This window comes from Dunckerocampus dactyliophorus, chromosome 17 (genome assembly GCF_027744805.1).
Source record: "Dunckerocampus dactyliophorus isolate RoL2022-P2 chromosome 17, RoL_Ddac_1.1, whole genome shotgun sequence".
Taxonomy (NCBI): Eukaryota; Metazoa; Chordata; class Actinopteri; order Syngnathiformes; family Syngnathidae; genus Dunckerocampus; species Dunckerocampus dactyliophorus.
The window spans coordinates 512,596-536,017 of NC_072835.1; the positions used below are offsets into that span (position 1 = coordinate 512,596).

A 23,422-nucleotide genomic window follows, 5' to 3' on the forward strand; every position below is an offset into this window, starting at 1 on the left:
CATGTCCCCCACACACCCTCGTGCAGACGGGACGTCCACCAACTGATGTTTAAGAAGACCCAGCAAGTGTTGACCTCCACCAAGTCACAACTGTTGAATGATTTCTTGTTTCAAATCATCTAATTGGTTGGATTTATTGACATGAAGATGATTACATATTACATACTGTAGATACTTCATTACTTGCATACATACTTTAGTACTTACATGGATACTTTATTGCATACTTTATTACTTACTTAGATACTTTATTAATTACATAGATATACTTTATCATATAGATACTTTATTACTTACATAGATATACTTTATTATATAGATACTTTATTACTTACATAGAGATACTTTATTACTTACATAGATATACTTTATTATATAGATACTTTCTTACTTACTTAGGCGTGTGCCCTGGGGCCGGGCCCGCTGTGGGGGTCGTGCTCTGCCGGGCGCTTGGGCTTTTGTTGCCGCTGCTCTTTGTGCTCTGCTGGGCCGTTGTCTGTGTCCTCGCCTCCCCCGGTCTGCGGGCTTGACGGGGGTGGGGCTCCGGTGCGCGGGTGGTCTGGCTTCTGGTGGTTGGTGGAGTCCGTCGGCAGGTCTGCTGCTGGTCTCGCCTTCTCAGCTCTGGTGCTTGGCCTCCCTGCGGCTTGGAGTGCGGCGCTCCCGCTCCCTCTCTGGGGTTTGCTGCCCCGCGGGTGTCGGCTGGCGCTGTGTGGTGGTTCTATACAGGTGGCCGCTAAGACAGGTTTGACTGTACTTTATTACTTACATAGATATACTTTATTATATAGATACTATATTACTTACTTAAATATTTTATGACTTACATAGATATACTTTATTACAGGGGTCACCAACGTGGTGCCTCCCCCAGGTAGCCCCCACGACCACATGAGGTGCCCGCAAGCCTGCTTTTCATTCAGGTTTCCAGTTAATAATGAAAGAAGAGTAGAAAGAAATGCATTGTGAAATACAACATGTGAGTTGTGGACACCAGCATTTTGTTCATGTTCTGGTAATACAAGTATATTCGCTTTGTTTGGGTTTAAAATAAGCTCTGAAAAGAAATGTTACAAAAATGAGTAGCTCTTGGCCATTTTCATTTTGTAAAAGTAGCTCTCACAAGGAAAAACGTTGGTGACCCCTGCTTTATTAGATAGATACTTTATGACTTACATAGATACTTACTTACACAGATATACTTTATTAGATAGATACTTTATGACTTACATAGATACTTACTTACACAGATATACTTTATTAGATAGATACTTTATGACTTACATAGATACTTACTTACACAGATATACTTTATTAGATAGATACTTTATGACTTACATAGATACTTACTTACACAGATATACTTTATTAGATAGATACTTTATGACTTACATAGATACTTACTTACATAGATATACTTTATTAGATAGATACTTTATGACTTACATAGATACTTACTTACACAGATATACTTTATTAGATAGATACTTTATGACTTACATAGATACTTACACAGATATACTTTATTAGATAGATACTTTATGACTTACATAGATACTTACTTACACAGATATACTTTATTAGATAGATACTTTATGACTTACATAGATACTTACTTACACAGATATACTTTATTAGATAGATACTTTATGACTTACATAGATACTTACTTACATAGATATACTTTATTAGATAGATGATTCAGATTCTAGCAGTACTTATCATGATGTATGTATGTGTGTATTTTCTAACAAATCAACACAAATGTTTGCAGTTAAGAGTTTCTATTCATGTTTCATCACTCTGATCAAATGATCAGAACTTATTGATGATGTATTACATATTGACGTGATTATTTTGTAACATTAGTTATTCATAATCATCCGACACGTGACAGTGGGGGTGTGACGTCATAGTGGTGTCAGTTGTCTCCTTCACTGTGCGTGTTAGATACCCATTGAAGTTGTAGTATGCGCGCGCACGAATGGTCGACGTGCACGGCGCTGGTTTATGTGTGAATGGAGCTGTGGTGTTTCCATAAAATAATGACGCCAACACCCCCTCATGAGCGCCACTAATGGATCATGCCTGACCGTGCGCACGTGCACCCCACTGTGACGTCACACCCACTACGAGTGCACCAGTAGTGCTTCTAGCAATGAACCTTTTTAATACATAAGCAAATACGTATAGCTAACACTGCAACATAGCTTTATTCACCACATACGCACTGTACAAACATATATACTGTACAAGGTAGAAAATACACAGTACATATGCAAAGTACTACGTATACAAAGTACAAATACACACTACATGTACAAAGTACTACGTATACAAAGTAGAAAATACACAGTACGTATGCAAAGTACTGCATATAGAAGGTAGAGTACAAGTGAGTGGTCGCTACTAATGAGTATCATAGTAATGACTGAGGATTTGTGTAATTGTCAGTGATCAAAGCAATGAAGAATGTCGTTTCAAATCAGAACGTGGTCTCACTGATGTCGTAAAACTCAAGAACATGATCTAATGTCACATACTGATATTTTTCTAGCAGTACAGTAATTGAAATGATACAAACATGTCATTTAATTCGGTCTAAGAAGAGTTCTGTAGCAAGATATGTCATTGTAAATCATAAAAACATGATGAAATGAATATACTAACATGCTAACATACCAACACATAACATCTGCATATAACAGTAATGGCAATAATAGCTGCCATTGGAAAGCATATCACCAAATAACAACATGATCTCATTTATTACAGTCATATTTATAAGATAATATCTCTATTGTAAATCTTCATCAAAGCAAATAGGAAGTATACTAATATTTATAGTACCAAAAAGTATTTGATTGGAGTATTTAGTAGTTTCCCAATTGAAGATATTGTAAAAGGTTAGGTTATCTTAGGTTACCGGTAGGTTAGAGTTAGAATGAGTTCGTTCAGGTTTAGGTTAGATATGAATGATTGAGTTATCAACAATTGGATGAGAGAGTTGACACAGTGACTGTGAAGATACTTTAATCTGGGATAATCCCAGGATAATCCTCATGTTGATCCACTCAGCAGTGCTGGTTATTCCTCAAACGCATGTGAACGCCACGTCAGGATGTTGGGAGTATATTCATGGGCGTGCGTGAGAGGACGTGCAGGGGCGAGGTGTGTCTATTATCTTTTAGGAGGCAGGAAGGTGGGGGGGCTGGGGTAAGGAGGTCCAGACTGAGTGGAGCCATGTTGGAACAGCCTCATTGAGGCTGAAAGAGACGCTTTCATGACTGCAGTTGGGACAACTCAAGGGATGGGGGGTGCATGGTGTGGGGGGTGTCAGAGGTGGAGGACATGTGCTTTGATGTGCGTCAAGGCGGGACGTGGCCTATAAGTACAGAGGAGCATCTTGAGGAACCTCTCTTACCTGCATGCCAACTTGACTCAGCAGACGCTTCTACCGGCCTGAGATCATCTTGACGTCATGTGGGGACACTTCTCCATCGAGTGGATGGCACAAAGCAGCCAGACCGCCGCTACCGACCCCGCTGCCACACCCGCACCCACGGCCTGCGGGACAGATGCTGAGAGTCTGCCTGGTTTTTACTGCCGTCCAAAAAGCCAGAGTGGACCTCAGCAGGAACGGCATGATGCCAGAAAGCCTGACCTTCGTTTTTATGGACCATCCAACAGCAGCATGCAGCAGCCAGGTAAGCACGCCTTACTAAGCATTTGTTTCAACTCGGGATGTCCCATAATATCGGCCCACCCATACTGGCATAGAAATGTAATGGCAGTCAACATGGCTAACACTGAAAGCCAATATAGATCTTTTAGCACCAATGTTTTGATAAATCATGTAGTTCATACGGAAGAAGTAACGCTTTCTTTAGCAAGCACAGTAACAACAGAGCTCACAATGAATTTACCAGCTCCATAGAAATTGCAGGGCAGGGGGGTTATCTTTCCGTATACCTCTCACATGTCTTTCAAGAAAGAGCTAAAACAAACCCACACAGCAACGTAATGGGTAGATAGCAACAGACAAGACACTACCAACCAATAATGCTGAATAATCAACAACTAAACATGTAACTTAGCTGCCATTTACAACAAAGCACTCTGGGAAACAGGAAGTGCTGTTGTTAAATCGGCCACAGCGCTGAGCCTTACGTCAACGTTGCCACCATACCGAACCTGTCAAGGCTGCGCTGTGAGTGAACACGAGGAAATGCACTTACTTTCATAAAGCACCTTTCTACAAAGAAATTGAATTCAATTCGTCTTTGTTTGTTTATACTTGGGAAACAATATCTCATCTCAGATGGCTAAGATAATTAATTGATCTCACACAGGAGTAATTCACATGACATCAGCTATAGAGCACAAAGTAGTGCCAAAAAACACCCTTCTATCATTTTCTATGCCTCTTATCCTCACTAGGGTTGTTGGGGGGATGCTGGAGCCTATCCCAGCTGACTTGGGACGACAAGCGGGGTACACCCAGGACTGGTGTCCAGCCAATGACAGGGCACATATAGACAACCAATCACATTCATACCTATGGACCATTTAGAGTCTCCAATGAAGCTAACATGCATGTTTTTGGAATGTGGGAGGAAACCCCCCCACACACGGGGAGAACATATATGTATATATACACATATACAGTATATATGTATATGTATGTGTATATATATATATAGCGGTTTTTATGAGTCGTTTTACTGCAATAAAATACCAATATAAAAATAAGAACATGAAAGTTAGCAATCAAAATAAAATCAGCAAATTCATATATTTTAAACAATACCCCATTACCAAAAATAAATTCAATCTTTCCAAACTTTTCCAAAAATAACATAAATCAAGGCACAAGTCGGGTCCAGGAGATGTCACACGTCAGTATCCGTATCAGTATCAGTATCCGTATCCGTATCAGTATGTACTGTATACACCAGTGCTTGATCTAACTAACCCTCGGTTCCCAATCTTGGAAATGAAACGTTTCCACAGACCACTAGGGGGTTGGCAATCACTGATCTAGAGGACCGTATGAGAAGATCCACAATATGGGTGGTGGGCTACGTTGTGGTGATCACTGCACGTACATGTATAATGGTACATGTAGAGATGTGGAGGATGCCAGGTGGGCTACGTTGTGGTTGTGTATTTTATGGTTCGTTTTCTTCTTGCAGGGTCTGAGGCAGGTTTCAGCAGTGGGACAGAGGAGGAAACGTCAGGTTACGAGAGCGAGGGTGAGCATTCCATCTCACCGTCAGCCCATAACACGGACATCGCCCCCACCTCCTTGCCGTCAACCCCCCCCTCAGGGAGGAGACCCCGCACGGCCTTCACGGCGGAGCAGATCAGCAGCTTGGAACGAGCCTTCAAGAGGAATGCCTACCTGGGGACGCAGGACAAGGCAGAGCTCTGTAAGAAGCTCAACCTGTCTGACAAACAGGTCAGAACCCTCTTTGGACCCGCTTGTCTTCTAGTCCGGTGGTCTCTGTTGTGGTCCCTCGTCTCGTGACATATCCTTGTTTGGCTTCCAGATCAGAAACTGGTTCCAGAACAGGCGCATGAAGCTGAAAAGGACAGTACAGGATGCGCTGGCGCACGCCTGCCAGGCCAACACCGTGTCCCACTTCACGCCGTACTCGGAGCTGCAGGCGTTCAGGCCGGCGCCGTATTCCAGGTATCACTTGGCATCGCCGCAGGACACAGCTGCCACTTTTGCTCATCCTCACGGCCTTCAGTACGCCTCGCCTCTGCCATCCGCCATCTCTTCGCTGCCTCTGGATTCCCTCTACCAATATGGCGGCCTGCCCGCCACGGTGTTGCCCGCTGCCACACCCACTCCTCTCATGGGCCCCTACCCAGCATACTCTCAGTACTACTGACTAATGCTTTTATTTTGAAAGAGGAAGACGTGTGTGTCTGATAAGATGAGCTGTAACTGTAATTGTAATCTGAAGGCTTGTGTGCAATATTGTGTTTGAGTGATTGCAAATTAAATCAATATTTCAATTCAACTCTTTATTTGTATTTCTTGTATGTTAAATAGTTCCTAGTTTGATACAAAAACGCTACATGAAATGGCAAAACCCATTCAATATGTTTATGTAAATGCTATAAGGGTATATATATGTTTCTATACATGTTATATGTTAATGTAATAAAGTTATCTAGCGTGTATGTTTATGTAATGTTTTTATGTTTATATACATGTTATGTCTTTATGTACTACGTGTTTTATGTTTGTGACGTTTGTTGGGGGTAAAAAGAGTTTTTTAGCTGACAAGCGTTGAAAAGTTGTTTAAAGTCCACTTTTGCCCACGTGGTCTTCCGCCCACTTGTCATCACGTGACTGCCGGCACTTCCTCAAACTTGACGCAGCAGCGCGTGGTAGCACGTCGTAGTCTTATTCGCCGTCTTAAATAATCTTCCTCGTGTTCGTGGTGGTCAGTTTGGTTGGTTCTGGTGTCATTGGAGGTTCGATGATGATGAGTGGTACCGTGCGCGCCGTGGTGGCTCTCGTGGCCCTTCTCACCTGCTGCGTGAGGCGCGTACACAGCGGAGGGGCGAGCAACATCCTCCTCATCGTCACCGACGACCAGGACCTCCAGCTGGGGGGCATGGTGAGACCACCCTAACCGAACCCGAAGTAAATTCTCTCTAAATTCTCTGCAGCACCTGAATCATGTTGTAGTCACTATGTCACTTTACCCCCTCTGTAACTGTACTTCAAGTATTGGTTACTTACGTTGTATGATTTTGATCTCGCTCAATGTTTACATGACAGTACTGTTTATAACAGGGTCACTCTTACAGAACTGTATTTTTATTTCATGTGAAATAAGGAATTTTTATATCTTTTATACCTATTTTTTTATCTTATCTTATTTTTGTATTCTTTACTTGCTATCTTGCTTGCTGCTGTAACAAGCGAATTTCCCCGCTGTGGGATTAATAAAGTACAATCTAATCTAATCTAATCTAATCCAAGATGTGAAATGATGAAGTTTATGCAGTGATCACATGAAGGTGTGGTGATTAACATGAACATGAATAATTAGCCATGTCAACTTCCACGTTTTGATGCTTTATGAGGCGGCCTTTCCAAGATGTTCTTTTGATTTGTTTCTAATCCCATTTTCCGATGGTAGTAAAATGGTCAGTGAAATGTTTTGCGGTGTAAATAAAATGTATGCGGGGTCACGTGCACATCTGACCCAGTGGACATTTCACAACAATTTGGAATTGTCATGAAAATGCGACAGTGGACATTTTAACGGCATCAAAAGCATGGACTGGAGCGTATTTTTCTCCTTGTTGACAAGACGCTTTCTGTTCCTCTTCCTCAGACACCAATGAAGAAGACACAGTTGCTGATCGGAGACTCAGGTGCAACCTTTGTCAACTCGGTGTGTACTTTTGGACTCTCCAAACGTAGAAAGTCAAGACGTTGAACTGACTTGTCTCTTCCGTGAAGTTCACAGTGACACCGCTGTGCTGTCCAAGTCGGAGCAGCATCCTGACGGGCCGCTACCCTCACAACCACCAAGTGAGGAACAACTCGCTGGCTGGGAACTGCTCCAGCCTTCCGTGGCAGAGCGGCGCCGAGTTGGACGCCTTCCCCGTCTACCTCAGCAAGCTGCAGTACCAGACTTTCTTTGCTGGGAAGTATCTCAACCAGGTCTGGACCTCGTCATGAACACTTCTGTTTCCTTCAGTTAAAGCAAGGGTGTCCAGAGTTCTTCCGGTGAGGTCCGTATACATAAAAATGAAAGGTTGATGCAATTTGTACATGAAAGATAATAAAAGCAACCCAAATGTAGGTCAAAAATGTAATTCATGTAATCCCAGGGCCAATTACAACAGGCTGCAGTCCGAAAATGGCCCACGGGCCGTACTTGGACACCGGTGACTTAAATAAAAACTGAAGGAATGATTGAAGCACAAAGTGCCACTCAATACATCACAACATATCACAGCAATACAGCAGCCATGATGCTAATATGCCCCCTGGTGGCTGGGATCAACGATAACACTATCACTAGCAGTCGTCTGTGCTTTTGTTTTGAAGTCTCCTTCAATGGAAGTTACCCCGCTCCTTTTTGCTATACAAAGATGGTGACGATGTAGATGAACATGTACACATGGGCCGTGTTGTCAGTACACTTCGATAAGTGCACTCTATACACCGTGTACTTAGTTCCTGAGCACGTAATGACGGCACCTCTATGGGTTGCTCCTCCTCCCCTTCCGCCATGTAGCCGAGATGGCGCTGCACACTCACCATTTTGAATGTGCGGAGTGCAACATCCAGGTACTGGCAGTGCACTGCATTTTGCTGTGCTTATGCACTCAAAAGACTGAGTGGAAGTCCTCTAGCGCACCAACCTTGGAGATGCAACCTTGTAGTGTGTGGCTACTTGTTGCTAAGCTAACACTTGTCTTACAAAGACCACCGAGTGGACGATCTGTCACAATGCAGCCATGTTGTCTTGTGTCCACAGTACGGTGAGCGGGAAGCGGGCGGCATCGGCCATGTTCCACCAGGCTGGGACCAGTGGCACGCACTGGTAAGGGTTTCACGCACGCACGCACGCACATGCACACACTCGCACACAATGCTCTCTGTCACCACAGGTGGGGAACTCGCAGTACTACAACTACACGCTCTCCAACAACGGACAAGAGGAGAAGCATGGTGATATTTACAATGACGACTACCTCACCGACCTCATTGTAAGCTCTCACTCAGGCACACGTGCACGTTTACACGAGCGCTATGTGATGGGAAAATGTCCACATCAGCAGAAGAATAAAATGTGCCAGTAGTCGTCTGCCAGTCAGGTGACTCTGGTTGATCATCAACATAACGAGCCTTTACTGACGACGTTCTTCTCACAAGGCCAACAGGTCGCTTCACTTCCTGGACAACCGGAGCCCGCTGCACCCCTTCTTCCTCATGTTGGCACCCCCGGCCCCCCACTTCCCGTGGAACTCCGCACCACAATACCAGAAGCACTTTGAGGACGTCAAAGCCCCCCGAGATGGAAGCTTCGACAAAGCAGGAAAGGTGAGTCGTCCGTCAGCAGATCTTAAAGCGACATCCAGCTCGTGTGTGTGTGTGTGTGTGTGTGTGTGTGTGTGTGTGTGTGTGTGTGTGCGCGTCAGGACAAGCACTGGCTGCTGCGCCAGCCCATCAGCCCCATGCTAAACACCTCGCTCACCTTCCTGGATGACGCCTACAGGAAGAGGTATGTCCCTTTTAGTGCGGGGGATGACATCATCACTGACCCCTCGTGTCTCCGCTTTAGGTGGCGGACGCTGCTGTCTGTGGACGACCTGGTGGAGAAGCTGGTGAAGAAGCTGGAGGACATCAAGGAGCTGAACAACACTTATGTCTTCTTCACGTCTGATAATGGCTACCACACAGGTCAGAGGCTGCTTCCTGTCTGCAGAGCGCTTGTGAGACGGTCACCGTGACGACCATGTCACGTTTGAAGCCTCTCTCTCCTTGGCAGGTCAGTTCTCGCTGCCCATCGACAAGCGTCAGCTATACGAGTTTGACATCAGGACGCCGTTGCTGGTCCGCGGTCCTGGAATTAAGCCCAAGCAGACGCTGAAGGTCCGGAACATTCCCTCACCACCAAACACGAACATCATCTTGAATTCCTTTTCTTCTTCCTCCTCCTCCAGGCTCCCGTGCTGAACATCGACCTAGCCCCCACCATCCTGGACATCGCTGGTGTCAACATGTCTGCCGCCAACATGGACGGCCAGTCCTTCCTCTCCATCATGGTGGGCCGGCGGTCCTGATGATGTCATCGTCCTAAAACGTCTCTGTGAGCTAACGTGTCTTCCGTCATCAGGCACCGTCGATGAGGAATGGCTCAGCACGGGCGTTTTTCCTGGTGGAGTACACGGGGGAGGGGCTAACCAGCGCTGAGCCCGCCTGCCCCAAACTGGGCCCCGGCCTGTCCGTGAGTCCACCGCTATGATTGATTGATTGATGGTGGATGGATTGATGGAGGGATGTTGTCATCCTCAGCAATGTTTCCCCGACTGCGTGTGCGAAGACGCCTTCAACAACACGTACGCCTGCGTCAGGACGCTCGACGGCCAGGAAGACCTGCAGTACTGCGAGTTTGCTGACAGCGAGGTAACAAGATGGCCGCCTCAGCTTGGTCACGATTTAGTTCAGAGTTGACAAAACAAGAACTGAAGCTCCGCCTCTTGCATCCACAGTCCTTCGTGGAGGTGTACAACCTGACCGCTGACCCCCATCAGCTGGAGAACGTGGTCAAGAAGGTGGATCCGAACATGCTACAGACCATGAATCAGCGGCTCATCAAGCTCCAGTCCTGCCAGGGCGTTGGCTGTCGCTCCGTCACCTAGGTGTCATCCGGGATGCCAAAGACGGCTGACCTTATTCCTGCCAACCTCCTGTCATCGTGTCGTCACTTTTTCACGCTGCAGCCTAACTTCTTTCACAGACTGAGCCGAAGCTCGAGTCCTTGAACTCACCGTCAGATTTTATTCCTCCAGTTGTAACTGAGCTGTTGCACTTGGAGACTTTTCCATTCAGTCTTCATGCTGAGGATGCTTGCTGCACATTAGCTTAGCATTGTTGCTTTTATTGTGATATTTTTGCAATAGTCTCTGTGCCTCACACTAAAAATAAGATTTTGTGAATTATTTTACAATGATTTTTTTTTTTTAATTGTCATGTTGAGGTTTCTTTTTGTTGTAGTTTTGCACCATGAATGTTTAAACATGAGCATATGCTGATGTTTCATGTTGGTCCTGTCACATTTCACTTTCACAAAGTCAATAAAAAGCCTTTGTAACCCTTGGATTCTTTTTATTAGGTACACAAAGGTCCTGGTGCGTGTTCCTTCAAAACATCACGCGGTGACACACAGCATTTTGTGACAGAAAACAGGAAGTGAAAGTCTTTGGTTAGAAATACTTGTAGACTTGTTTGTCCTGCAGCGTCTGAATGTCCAACTTGACGGGACACTTGTAAAAGTGTGACAACAGCGACTCTGAGTAGCCAATTAAGAAGTAGAACTTGTGTGGTGGAAGCTTTTGTAGCATTAAGGCGCACACCGTTAGCATGTTGCCGCGCCTCTTGATTACGACCTCATTGGCCAGGCAGCCGTGGAAGGTCCCAAACATGAACCTCCTGATGAATGAGTCCTCCACTGCCCGATCTGCTGCTCCTTCTTCTCCTTTAAGGTTACCTGCAAGTGGAACATATGAAGCCAAACACCTGAGCTTGTACGACTGAGAACAGGACGAAGAGACTCACTGGTATGCTGGGACAGCCATCCTTTACGGTGGCCGATGTGATGAGGTTTCAGGGCCCGCTCGTAGGTCACAGGTCGGTCTCCTTTTCCTACTCGCACGCGAGCAGCTTGGTTCTACAGAATGTTCAAGAAGGAGGTTCTTAGAACATTTCTGAAGATATATGCTGTGCCAATATTTGCCCACAGTCTGTTTACCTTGCAGCAGACTGCAGAGACATGAAGACATCTACTTGCTGGAGAAATGCCCAAACAATTAAGCTTGCTAAAGACAGCCTGTAGATAAAACAAACAACACCACAGTTTAATTGGTGTGACCTTTATTAAATAGACAAGGCCACTACTAACATGCCTAACGTCAGTACAGTATTACATACAACAGCATCGTACAGTAACTACACAACAACTGTTGAACACCTACCAGACCTCAACCGTAAGATGAGTGAAACACAACTCACTTGTGTACAAAACGTTACATCTTAACACGAAACACATGTATATTTTTTACTCACGAGTAACCTTCCGATCTCTGCGCTGCTCAAGGGCGCCGCCATCTTTGTTTAGCTGTTAGCAGGAACACTGTTCTTCTTCTTCTTCTTTTAGTTTAATGGCGGGTTGCAACCATGACTTGAAAAGGTGCATACCGCCACCTACTGTACCGGAGTATGTAACATGGGCCATATACAGTATCTTACTTTATGCTATCTTAGATAGTGAGGAGACTACTTATACTACTACTAATAATAATCCTAATAATAATACTTATATAATACTATATATTACTATATAATACTATATAATATAATACTAAAATATTCTAATACTTATCTATATTCTATTATATAATCCTGTGTCCTTCAAATATTCTATCACTGCCCTCTGTATATCTCTTTCCCCCTCCCCACCTGTTCCTAAGATACCCTCAATGCTCCATTCCCTTCCTATCTTCTTAATTCTTTTCCTTAACGTTACACGTTCTTCCCTATATCTCTTGCAGTGTAGTAATATGTGTTCTACGTTCTCTATACTTTTGCACTCCATACATACTTTTGATTTACATTTCCCTGTCAAAAACATCTTGTCATTTAACCCGGTGTGATTGAACCTCATCCTAGTTAACACTATTTCCTCTTTTCTGTTTTTTCTCTTCACCCCTTGTGTGCTGATAGATTTTTGTACTTTATAATACTTTCTCCCGCTACTACCCTCATCCCACCTATTTTGCCATTTCTCCATCATTTGTTTTTTGATTATTGCCTTTACTTTGCCTTTACCAGCAGGTATATCTATCATTTCATTCCTTCTAATTCCCATTTTAGCCATTTTATCTGCCACCTCATTCCCCTCCACCCCTACATGTGCAGGCACCCAGCAAAATCTTATGTCTATTTTTAACATATGTAGTTGGAATAAGTTTTGATGTATTTCTAATAATAAATCCTCTCGACTTGATTCCATATTTTTAATACTATATAATGCTGCCAGAGAGTCCACACAGCATACCACTCTATCTGGTTTTATTTCCTCTATCCATTGCAAGCCTATAATAATTGCCATCATTTCTGCTGTATAAACCGATAGCTGGTCAGGTAATCTTTTAATGATGCTATAATTCATTGTTGGTACATAGATTCCAATCCCCACCTTCCCTTCTTCGCTTTTTGATCCATCTGTATACATATCTAAGTAACCATAATATTTGTTTTTAATATATTGACTTGCCTTATGTCCTTTTTCATTATCTTTCCATTTATTTTTTAACTCTGTTATATGTATATCTACTTCAGGTTTCGGAAATAGCCAGATAGGAATATTGCTTATGGGTGTAGAATTATTAATATGTATATTTTTTATGTTATATTTATCTATTTTATCTTTAATTACCCACCCAAAGCTATTACTTTTAGTTGTATTATACTCCCAACATTCCTCTATCACATTCTTGGCCAGATGTCCATGCCTACATCCTTTAAGTCTACTCCAGTATGTCAACATAAGTTGATCTCTTCTCAGGTCATACGGTACTTCTCCTAACTCAACCTGCATTGCTTTCATTGGTGTTGATGTGATTGCACCTGTACTTATCCTAAATGCTTTGGGAATATTTCTTTCTATTTTCATTAAATGTGTTTTAGCTGCAGCTCCATATACAAAACTTCCATAATCTATATTTGCTCTCATCAAAGCTCTATATATATATATTAGTGACTGTTTATCTGCTCCCCACTCCTTACCTGTAACAGCTCTCATTAAGTTTATTATCCTCTTACATTTCTCTTCTACCTTTTCCACATGGGTCTTCCATGTGCCTTTCTGATCTAGCCACATACCAAGATATTTAAAATGATCTACTTTTATCATGTTTTGTCCATATAGCATCAGGTTCTGATTTTTTATGCCTTTTTTCCGGGTAATCGTCATGTAACATGTTTTATTGGGTGATAGCTTAAATCCCCAGTCATATGACCATTGTTCTATCTTCTTTATTGCTTCCTTCATTTTACTTGTCACATTTATAGAATCTCGTCCCCTTGCCCAAATCACTCCATCATCTGCATATAGGGCCGACCCAATCCTTCTATCCAGATTCATGAATATATCATTTATCATTATGTTAAACAAAACTGGGCTAATTACACTCCCCTGTGGTATACCATTTGCTATACTGTATTCTTCTGACATCTCTGATCCTACTTTAACTTTGAACTTTCTGTTCGATATGAAATCAAGGACCCAGTTATAGAACCTACCTCTAATTCCCATCCTATTCATCTTAATCAATAAACCCTCCCGCCACATGGAATCATAAGCCTTTTCAATATCAAAGAATACAATATTCATCAACTCTTTCATTTTAAAGGTTTTCTCTATTTCATTACTTACTCTAACTACAGCATCCATTGTTGATCGTCCTTTTCTAAACCCACACTGATAAGTTGTAAGTAACTCTCGACTTTCAAGGAAATAGTTAAGTCTTCTGACTAGAACTTTCTCCATCCATTTGCATAGATGTGATGTAAGAGCAATAGGTCGATAATTCACAGGGTGTTTTGGATCCTTACCGGGTTTATTAAATGGTAAAATTAATGCACTTTTCCATTGCTTTGGTATTTTCCCTTCTTCCCATATTTTGTTAAATAAATATAATATTTTTCCCAACATATTTTCTGGTAAGTTCTGGAACATAATATAACTCAATTGGTCTTCTCCTGTTGCAGTATCTTTACTTTTATTTAATACTATTAGCAATTCATTGATATTAATTTCAACATCCATCACACTCTCCTCACTATCCTGTTTTAGTAACACATCCCTATTCTTTTTTATCATCCTCTCCTTCCCTCGTCTATGATTTTCATCCAGATGGTCTCCACTATGCACCCCTGCAAACTTTTTCCCCAGCACATTTGCTTTTTCTTTATCAGTCACATACATTGTTCCCTTATCTTCTAATATAGGTATTTTAGTAAACACGTTTTTCCCACTCATCTTCTTTAACATTGACCATACATCTCCTATCTTAATTTCCCTTCCTATGGCAGAGCAATAATCCCTCCATGCGTTTTGTTTACTGTTTTTAATTACTCTTCGGGCTATAGCTTTTTTCCTCTGATAATTTATTACATTTTCTTGGCTGAGGTTCTTCCTTAACCTTCTTAATGCGCAATTTCTTTCTTTTACAGCTGTTGTGCACTTTTCATTCCACCATGGAACCATTTTCCTTTCCCCTCCAATTGACTTACACGGTATACTTTTCATTGCTGCCTCTATGATCTTATTTGTCATCTTAACTGTGCATTCCTCTATGCCACCTTCCATTGATATTGAATTTGCTGCTTTACTACATTCCTCCCTGAATTTTCTCCAATCCGCTTTTGAAAAGCACCACTTTTTATGTCTGTGTCTTTCTTTGATATCTACTTCTGCGTTTATTGTACAACTTATCGGAAAATGGTCACTTCCTATACTTGTGGTTTCATTTACATACCATTCACAGGAACTTGCCAAGCTATGTGAGACCAGAGTTAAATCAATGCATGACATTGTATTTGACCGTATATCTATTCTTGTTCCATTTCCCTTGTTTAAGCATACTAACTGTCTGATATCCATGAGTTCTTCTACTACTATTCCATTGTGATCTGTTTGCTTACTTCCCCATAAACTATTATGTGCATTAAAGTCCCCACACCAGATCTCTCTACCACCATGCCTCCTTATTATCTTCTCCATTGTTTCAACATCTAGTAGTTTACAGGGGTTATATATATTAATAATGATTATATTTGTATTTGCTTGATGTATTTCAACAATCACACATTCTATTTCATTTGCTGTTGTTATTCTATTATATATTATTCCATCCCTCACAAATGTTGCACACCCTCCCCCTTGGTTTTCTTTTCGATCGAATCGCACTGATTCATAGCCATTCAACACATAATCCAGCTGTGGTCTAAGCCACGTTTCTTGCACACATATAATATCAGGTCTTTTCCTACTTTCTGTTATATATTTCTTAAGTTCTTGTCCATTTGCTATTAAACTTCTTGCATTCCATTGTAGGATGTGGAGTACCATTGTGATTTTAATTACCGTTCTGAGGTCCTGCATCATTATGTATAGTCAACATACTATGTATTTCTTCTGCTTTCACGTCTTTGATGTTTAAATATTGTTCTGCCGCTTCCACAACCGTTTTGATCCTGTCACTTTTCCTTTCCTGCCTCGTGGCCACATTGATGACTTTACATATAAAAGCTACAAAGTTCTTTTTATTTACTACTAATGTGTCTTCTTCAATTGCACACTTATGATTACATTTCTGTTGAGGAGCATTCCATTCTGATTGAGATCTTCTATGGTCTGTTCTCTGAGGAAGCCCTACTACTTGTCCTGTCTGGTCTATATGAGTTTCCTGATTCTCTACTGGTTTATTTTGCTTAATTACACACATACCTATATTCTTTACTGCTTCAGCATATGATACCTTATTTTCTCTTTTGTATTTTTGCACTTCTTTGGCATGTCTTTGCACTTCACAGCCGCCATATGCGGCACTATGTTCTCCTCCACAATTGCAACATCTTAGTTTAGCATCGCTAGCACACTTCCCATAGTCATGTTCTCCACCACACTTTGCACACCTTTGCCTCCACTGACATTGCTGTGCCGTGTGTCCCATTCTCTGACATTTGTAACATCTTAGTGGTTGAGGAATGTACTCCCTCACCCTAAAATTCATACATCCTATACGTATGTCTGTCGGTATTGTCTTTTCAAATACAAGTAATACAGACAAACTGTCACTTTTTACTCCTCCTCTGCTGGTTTGGAGTCGTCTAGCTTCTGTTATTTTGCCACCTCTTATTTCTCTCTTCACCTCATCCATGGACATTTCCAACGGTACGTTTGATATAACTCCTCTTATTACTGCTGCCTCTCCTGGTATGTGTACTTTTATTTCTCCTCCATCAAGGTACTTCAATCTCATAATGTTTTCTTGCTGTCTTTTATTTGCTGTCGATATTAATATTCTTCTGTTATTGAGCATTTTGGCGTATTTAACTTTCCCTATTTCTTTTTCAATTGCTTTAGTCAGATGAACTGGGTGAAAATGTCCTTTATCTTTGCTCATTGTAATAAGAACTTTGTATTCTTCATCTGACTCTTCTTTGCCATTTGTTTTAGCTCGTATTTTTTTCTTTGTTTGTCTTCCATCATGATCTTTCCCGCTGCTTGCTTCTGACCATGACTGTTTCCTTGCTATTTTAACCTGTGTGTACTCCATCTCCTCTGCCCCTTCGTCGCTAACATCATCTGAGCTACAGCCCATTGTTACACTCACGGTACAGTTTGGTTGCACTCGCACTTCAGCTCCCTCCGCTCCACCGCCACCAGCTCTTCGTATCTCTTTTGGTTTGTTGGAGGTCGTGGCGCACCGGTCTCGTCGTACCGGGCCCATATAGGCCGTCGGCCGAGACCTATGCAGTCCACTTCCCACAACCCACCTCCAGTCCAGATATCAAATCTCTCAACTGTATATTCAATACTTATTGTATTCCTTATCTCGCACTTTTCGCGCTTCAATTTTGGCGCCTCGAGCATTCGACAGTCACTTCCGCCTCCTCCCGTCACCAGCCAACCGGAAGTACGAAAACCAAACCGGAGTTACCATCCAAAATCAACCAACCAAGAGCTACCCAGGAACACTGTTTTCATCACAGCTCCTTTTTTATGATCTCTGTAAAGGTTTGGATTTCATGCACTGCGGAACAACCACAGAGCATTTAAGGAATAATAAAAAAGAAAATAATAATGTATGTGTATTTTTTAAATAAATGTACAAGTCTAAATGGAACTATTTATTGCTAGCTAATACGTTGTTCCCGACAGTCGACTAAAAATGTAACAACCGGATATAGACAAAATAATATCTTCATAGATGTTATTTATTATACTAGAAGACCGTGACATCCCACGTATTACCGAATTAATGGTTTTATTAGAACATACATTAATTATATGGATTTTTTGTGTTTTTTCACAGCTTTGCAGTTTATTTGTGCCACACTTTTTGTTTTCCGAAAAGGGACTTGTAATTGTTTTGAAAGTGCTCAACCGGATGTGCGACATTGTTCTGGAAGGAAGATCCCAGACAACAAATACCTACATACTTTCTGGCCTAAACACTGAGTGTTCATCCCAAAAATCATTTTAAAAATACTTTATCCGTCTTGCTGATCGACTTTAAAGTTAGTTTGACGGCTCGAAAAGGAAACATTGTCATGTCGTCGCCGCTGGAGATGTCAGAAATGTACGACAACGCTCTGCTGGGCATCCTGCAGCACGTTGGCAACATCCAGGACTTTCTTCAAGTCTATTTTGGATTTTTGTACCGAAAGACGGACTTTTATCGCCTTCTTTCCAGTCCCAGTGACAAGATGGGCTTCCCGCCTGGTGTCGCTGAAAAGATGGTTGTCAAGGTGGAGCCCTGTAGCTAAGCTATCTCGCAATGCTATTTCTTAGAAATACATCAACTTGACCTAACGACTTAGTGGTACACTATTTATACTCATCTTGTCTCTTAGCTTTTTCAGCAACATTGAAGACTTTGCTATCGCAAGATACTGTACGTTTATTTATATTTGTCTTTGGCCATTGCATTAGGTACATGTTGATAATGACGATCTTTCTAGGTGGTGAGCAGATCAAGTGTCTGTTCCTTGTAGTATGTTCATTCAGTCTCTCTTTTCTTATGATGAAGAGAACCAGAGGCTGGGTTCTATCAGTGCAGTACAGAACATGAAAGTAGCAGTGAGTGAAGCAGTCCGTTTGACCCAGTGTCGTCTTCTCACTTCAGACTTACAAATTGTTTGAGAAGATGGCCGAACACAATCGTGAGCTACAGAGGAGACAGGAGGAGACCAGAACCGTTCCTCTGGCGGTCCAAGAACTGGAGGTCACCTCTGAGCCTCAGCAGGTGAGTCTGACAGAGGCCAGCTCCTCTTCGGATCCCGTTCCTGGGCCTGAACCCCGACCCGCCAGTGGTAGCACTGGTCCACTGACTCAGGGGGACCAGGCGGCTGCCTCCAACGCAGCAGAGTGAGTTTTCATCTGTCAGTCATGTTGTCATTGAAAGAGATCATATTTCATATTCATTTGCTTTTGTGGTGTTTGAGGGTCCACTGAGGTGACGAAGGAGTCTTGAAGGATTTGTGTGCTTGCAGGTGTAGTCCGCAGATGCTCAAGCCCGATTCGGACAGTTACAATGGTGCCGTGAGGGAGAAGTACAAGTGGTCTCAGGACTACACCGACGTGGAGGTCCGCGTGTCTGTGCCCAAGTCGGTGGTCAAGGGCCGACAGGTGAGTGTCCCACATGGCGGCGCTCTCTAGTGGTGAAGTTTGGACCTTTCATGTCTTTGTGTGTCGGCCGGCCAGGTGAGCGTCACGCTGCACAGCAACAGCGTGCGTGTTTGTGTGAGGGCGGGGCTGCAAGAGGAGACGCTGATGGAGGGAGAGTTCACACATAAGATCAACACAGAAAATTCCCTGTGGAGCCTCGAACCCAGCAACTGTGTCGTTGTTAGTACACCTCAGCTCGCTCTGTTAGCTTTCACCTTTCAGCCAGTGAGCGTGTGACCAATGAACGCTATTTCTCTCTCTCTGATGTCCAGCTGTCACTCAACAAGATGTCGGAGGTTTGGTGGAAAGCTGTCCTCAAAGGTGAGGAGGAAATCGATGTGAACCAAATCAACCGCGAGCGATCCATGGCGACCGTGGACGAGGATGAGCACGCCGTCCTGGATCGTCTCACCTTCGACTACCATCAGAAGCTGCAGGGCAAACCGCAGAGTCACGAAATGGTGAGGACGCCCCCTAGTGGCTCGCATGAAAAACATCCTTGTAAAACGAAATCAACGGATCATTGCTAGTTTTGTACTGGATGGCATTAGATAGTGTACCCAATGAAGTGGCTGGGTGCGGTGCGTCAACTCCCCACTGGTTGGCGCTGTGGTCCGGCCACTAACTCTTCATTGTCTGTGCAGAAGGTGCATGAGATGCTGAAGAAGGGCTGGGATGCTGAGGGCTCGCCGTTTAAAGGGCAGCAGTTCGACGCCTCCATGTTTGACATCCCACCCAGTGCAGTGCAGTTCTGAAGCTCCGCCCACTCGGGACGAAGAGACTGAATTGTGCTGCTTGATGTTCAGGTGTGCATGTGTGTGTGTGCGTGTGTGTGAGAGCCACATCAGACTTCAGCATGATTGGATTATTTAGCTTGTCATTCCTCTACATCCTCATGTTTTTGGACAACTGGAAAGCGATGTCGTCCAGTTTACGCGTTCGCAAGGTTTCTGTGTATAAGGGGGGGTCAGCTGTGTAAGTAGCACCATGACATCATAGTGTGACCTCCCAGCATTAGATGCCAATCAGTCCAACACGTTTGTCCTGTTCTATCAACACACTGCACTGTACCTGGGGCCGCCCCCTTTTCAACTCCCCACAAAAGAAAGACTGAAGTGATGAACTGTCCACACGCGCCTGAGGTTCCTGGTGTCATAGCAACAGTGATTGTTGACATAAAAGAAACATGAGATGAGTGTGTTGTTCTGTAAGTGCAATCAGTCAATGTTCACTACTTTTTGCTTTATGTGCGGCTTCTGTGGTCATGTGACCTGTGAGCGGTGCCCATATTTGATAAGGTGTGCATATGTCAACATGATGATGTAACGGATACCAGCCAGTGTGGCTACGTAAGTGTACGCTGGTGAAACCTCACTCCCTCAGCCTTAAGAGCTGTGCTGAACGCTTGCTGGACAGTCCGGACTTGACCCCGCTAACCTCAATGTACTTCAGGGGTTGAACTAAATCAAATTATTCAATGAAGAAGTTGATATTTTATTTAATACATTAAGTGTCATGTATTATTTATGCTATGATATAAAATAAATTACCATCTAACATTTACCATAACCATTAGGTGAATTTACATGAAGTATTAGTATTGCCGATACCAGCCTGAGTCTTACTCAGTATTGGATTGGAAATTAAATCAGTGGTATCACATCACAAGAACTGATGAATTTTTATTATTTACCATTTTAATTAGAGCTTAACCACAGGTATAAATATCAATTGTTTGCACCCCCCAGTCATAAGTATTGGTTTTGGCATCAATATTGGCAACAAAGGCCCGACATGGTGCCACAAGTATTCCAAAAAATGGCAGCGTCTATTCCCCCCTCCAAATGTACAGTATACAGTACATAGTTTTATGAATAAAAGAATTGTAAGTTTAGTAGAAAGCGTGGTGGCTCTTAAAAGAGCCGTTGTAGTTGTCGAGAAGGTTAAAAGTTTAGGCTCTCTCTCCGCGGATACGACGGGCCAGCTGGATGTCTTTGGGCATGATGGTGACTCGCTTGGCGTGGATGGCGCACAGGTTGGTGTCCTCGAACAGCCCGACCAGGTAAGCCTCGCTCGACTCCTGCAGAGCCATGACGGCCGAGCTCTGGAAGCGCAAGTCGGTCTTGAAGTCCTGCGCGATCTCTCTGACCAGACGCTGGAAGGGCATCTTGCAGATGAGCAGCTCGGTGGACTTTTGGTCGCGACGGATCTCCCTGAGAGCCACGGTACCGGGCCTGTAACGCCTCCGGTGGCAGGGGCGCTCTTCCGGGCGGCCTTGGTGGCCAGCTGCTTCCTGGGGGCTTTGCCTCCAGTGGACTTACGTGCTGTCTGCTTGGTTCTTGCCATGTCCCGCTATGTTTTGCGTTCGACAAGTGTGCTAACCTGCAGCAGCCAGCGGCGCCTCTTAAAGAGACAATGCAGCGCTGATTGGTCCGTTAGGAGTCGGCCGCGCAAAAGCTGCTCACCCACTGGAGGAAAGGAATTTGAAATAAGCCAATCATCAACAACAACCGCCCAACGACTTCTGAAAGCCCTTAGAATTTAAAGACATATGTTCACATGAGGGTCCGCACGGTGGTCCCCGTGTGCGCGTGGGTTTTCTCCGGGTACTCCGGCTTCTTCCCACATTCCAAAAACATGCAGGTGAGGTTAATTGGTGACTCTAAATTGCCCATAGGTGTGAATGTGAGTGTGAATGATTGTTTGTCTATATGTGCCCTGCGATTGGCTGGCGACCAGTCCAGGGTGTACCCCGCCTGTCGCCCGAAGTCAGCTGGGATAGGCTCCAGCATGCCCCCGCGACCCTAATGAGAAGAAGCGGTATAGAAAATGGATGGATGGATGGATGTTCACATGAGTAGACTCTAACAGTAAGCGAGCTTTCTCAGAAGACATATTGACAAATGTATAATGTAAACCATATAACTTAGAGTAGGATTGCTTACATGTGGTGAAGGAGCTTTATAAGGTGACACATTTGTGTAAGAACAACGACCACAGAGGTAACACGTCATTCGTGTCCAAGTGTTGTAGTGCAGTAAAGTGCTTGTTACGATGTGGACTCTGGCGCCACTTGGTGGCGACACAGCACATTGCCGCAGACTGTCTACCTATTTGGGTTGATTTGTTGAGAGGAACTATACTGTCGTGGACATGCGAGGATTTGTCACATCCCAGCTAGAACGGGCCTGTATGTTTAGGGTGGCATACATATATACAATACAAGTATATCACAAGGAGAAATGTTGCTCTTTGAAGGTGATGTGGTGGCTCTTAAAAGAGTCTTTTTGAAAGGAAATGTTGAACAGAATCACTTCTTCTTGGGTGCCTTCTTAGCTAGGGACTTGGGTACTTTCTTGGCCGCCTTCTTGGAGCTCTTGATGGGTTTCTTTGCTGCCTTCTTGGGAGTTGTCGCCTTCTTAGCGGGCTTCTTGGGGGATTTCTTGGCGGCGGGCTTCTTGGCTGCAGCTTTCTTGGGTGCTGATGCCTTCATTCACTACAGGCGTCTTCGCTGCTGGCTTCTTGACCCTCTTAACCTTAGCGGCGGCTTTGGGCTTGGCTTCGCTCTTCGTGTTCATCTTGAAAGACCCGGAGGCGCCGGTGCCCTTGGTCTGGACCAAAGTCCCCTTAGTGACCAGGCTCTTGACGGCGAGCTTGACGCGGCCCTTGTTCTTGTCCACATCGTTGCCGCAGGCAGCCAGAGAGTTCTTGAGGGCGGCCAGAGAGACGCCTTTACGCTCTTTGGACGCGGCCACAGCCTTGACATTCAGCTCGCTGACGCTGGCTCCGGGCTTCCTGGGCTTGTTGCTCTTCTTCTTGGCCGCTTTAGTCGGGGTGGTGGCTGGAGCTGGAGCTACTTCTTCCATGATCTTTGCTTTTTTGTCGTCGTCCACAATTACCAGGTTTCGAAAAAACTGGGCTCTCCCGAGCAGGAAGGGGTACTTAAATGCACCATGAGAACCGTGGGGAGTCAAGCAGTAGGGTCTGTCCCCGTGTACTGACAAACTGTTGGCACTTGTGAAACTACTTTTAGAGCGAGCTCTGTCCTGGACGGTCCTCTGGACTCCGTGGAGGAAGTGGGGGAGAGAAGGATGTTGGCTAAGCTGACGTCCATCATGGACAACACCTCTCCACCCGCTACATGACACTGTTGTTTCCCTTAGCAGCTCCTTCAGCAGCAGACTGTTACACCCACGGTGTAA

At 43.9% G+C, this 23,422-nt stretch overlaps 5 protein-coding genes and 1 pseudogene across 5 annotated transcripts; 3 read left to right on the top strand and 3 right to left on the bottom strand.

Annotated features, from left to right (window-relative positions):
- The first annotated feature begins 3,349 nt into the window (after window positions 1–3,349).
- On the top strand, window positions 3,350–5,942 carry ved (ventrally expressed dharma/bozozok antagonist). The gene is made up of 3 exons (XM_054757697.1): window positions 3,350–3,704; window positions 5,136–5,458; window positions 5,550–5,942. The coding sequence occupies exons 1-3, from the start codon at window positions 3,479–3,481 to the stop codon at window positions 5,895–5,897; spliced, it is 897 nt and encodes a 298-aa protein (XP_054613672.1). The 5' UTR covers window positions 3,350–3,478; the 3' UTR covers window positions 5,898–5,942.
- A 410-nt stretch (window positions 5,943–6,352) lies between these two features.
- Window positions 6,353–10,844, top strand: gnsb (glucosamine (N-acetyl)-6-sulfatase (Sanfilippo disease IIID), b). The gene is made up of 13 exons (XM_054757622.1): window positions 6,353–6,635; window positions 7,362–7,421; window positions 7,490–7,693; window positions 8,517–8,582; window positions 8,650–8,748; window positions 8,915–9,082; window positions 9,181–9,263; window positions 9,324–9,442; window positions 9,531–9,634; window positions 9,706–9,807; window positions 9,879–9,989; window positions 10,058–10,168; window positions 10,255–10,844. Exons 1-13 carry the CDS (start codon window positions 6,495–6,497, stop codon window positions 10,402–10,404), a joined length of 1,518 nt encoding a protein of 505 aa, XP_054613597.1. The 5' UTR covers window positions 6,353–6,494; the 3' UTR covers window positions 10,405–10,844.
- Window positions 10,845–10,861: 17 nt separating this feature from the next.
- On the bottom strand, window positions 10,862–12,218 carry mrps24 (mitochondrial ribosomal protein S24). The gene is made up of 4 exons (XM_054757623.1): window positions 11,828–12,218; window positions 11,514–11,591; window positions 11,321–11,432; window positions 10,862–11,252 (listed from the first exon to the last, which is right to left on the bottom strand). The coding sequence occupies exons 1-4, from the start codon at window positions 11,867–11,869 to the stop codon at window positions 10,969–10,971; spliced, it is 516 nt and encodes a 171-aa protein (XP_054613598.1). The 5' UTR covers window positions 11,870–12,218; the 3' UTR covers window positions 10,862–10,968.
- Window positions 12,219–17,927: 5,709 nt separating this feature from the next.
- Window positions 17,928–20,774, top strand: nudcd3 (NudC domain containing 3). The gene is made up of 6 exons (XM_054756661.1): window positions 17,928–18,301; window positions 18,679–18,920; window positions 19,046–19,181; window positions 19,257–19,400; window positions 19,493–19,681; window positions 19,865–20,774. The coding sequence occupies exons 1-6, from the start codon at window positions 18,104–18,106 to the stop codon at window positions 19,973–19,975; spliced, it is 1,020 nt and encodes a 339-aa protein (XP_054612636.1). The 5' UTR covers window positions 17,928–18,103; the 3' UTR covers window positions 19,976–20,774.
- Window positions 20,676–21,566, bottom strand: LOC129169831 (histone H3-like; annotated as a pseudogene).
- An 891-nt stretch (window positions 21,567–22,457) lies between these two features.
- Window positions 22,458–23,106, bottom strand: LOC129169830 (histone H1-like). The gene is given in 2 exon segments (XM_054756663.1): window positions 22,458–22,713; window positions 22,715–23,106. Coding segments are annotated over 2 exon segments (555 nt in total). The 5' UTR covers window positions 23,087–23,106; the 3' UTR covers window positions 22,458–22,530.
- Window positions 23,107–23,422: the final 316 nt, after the last annotated feature.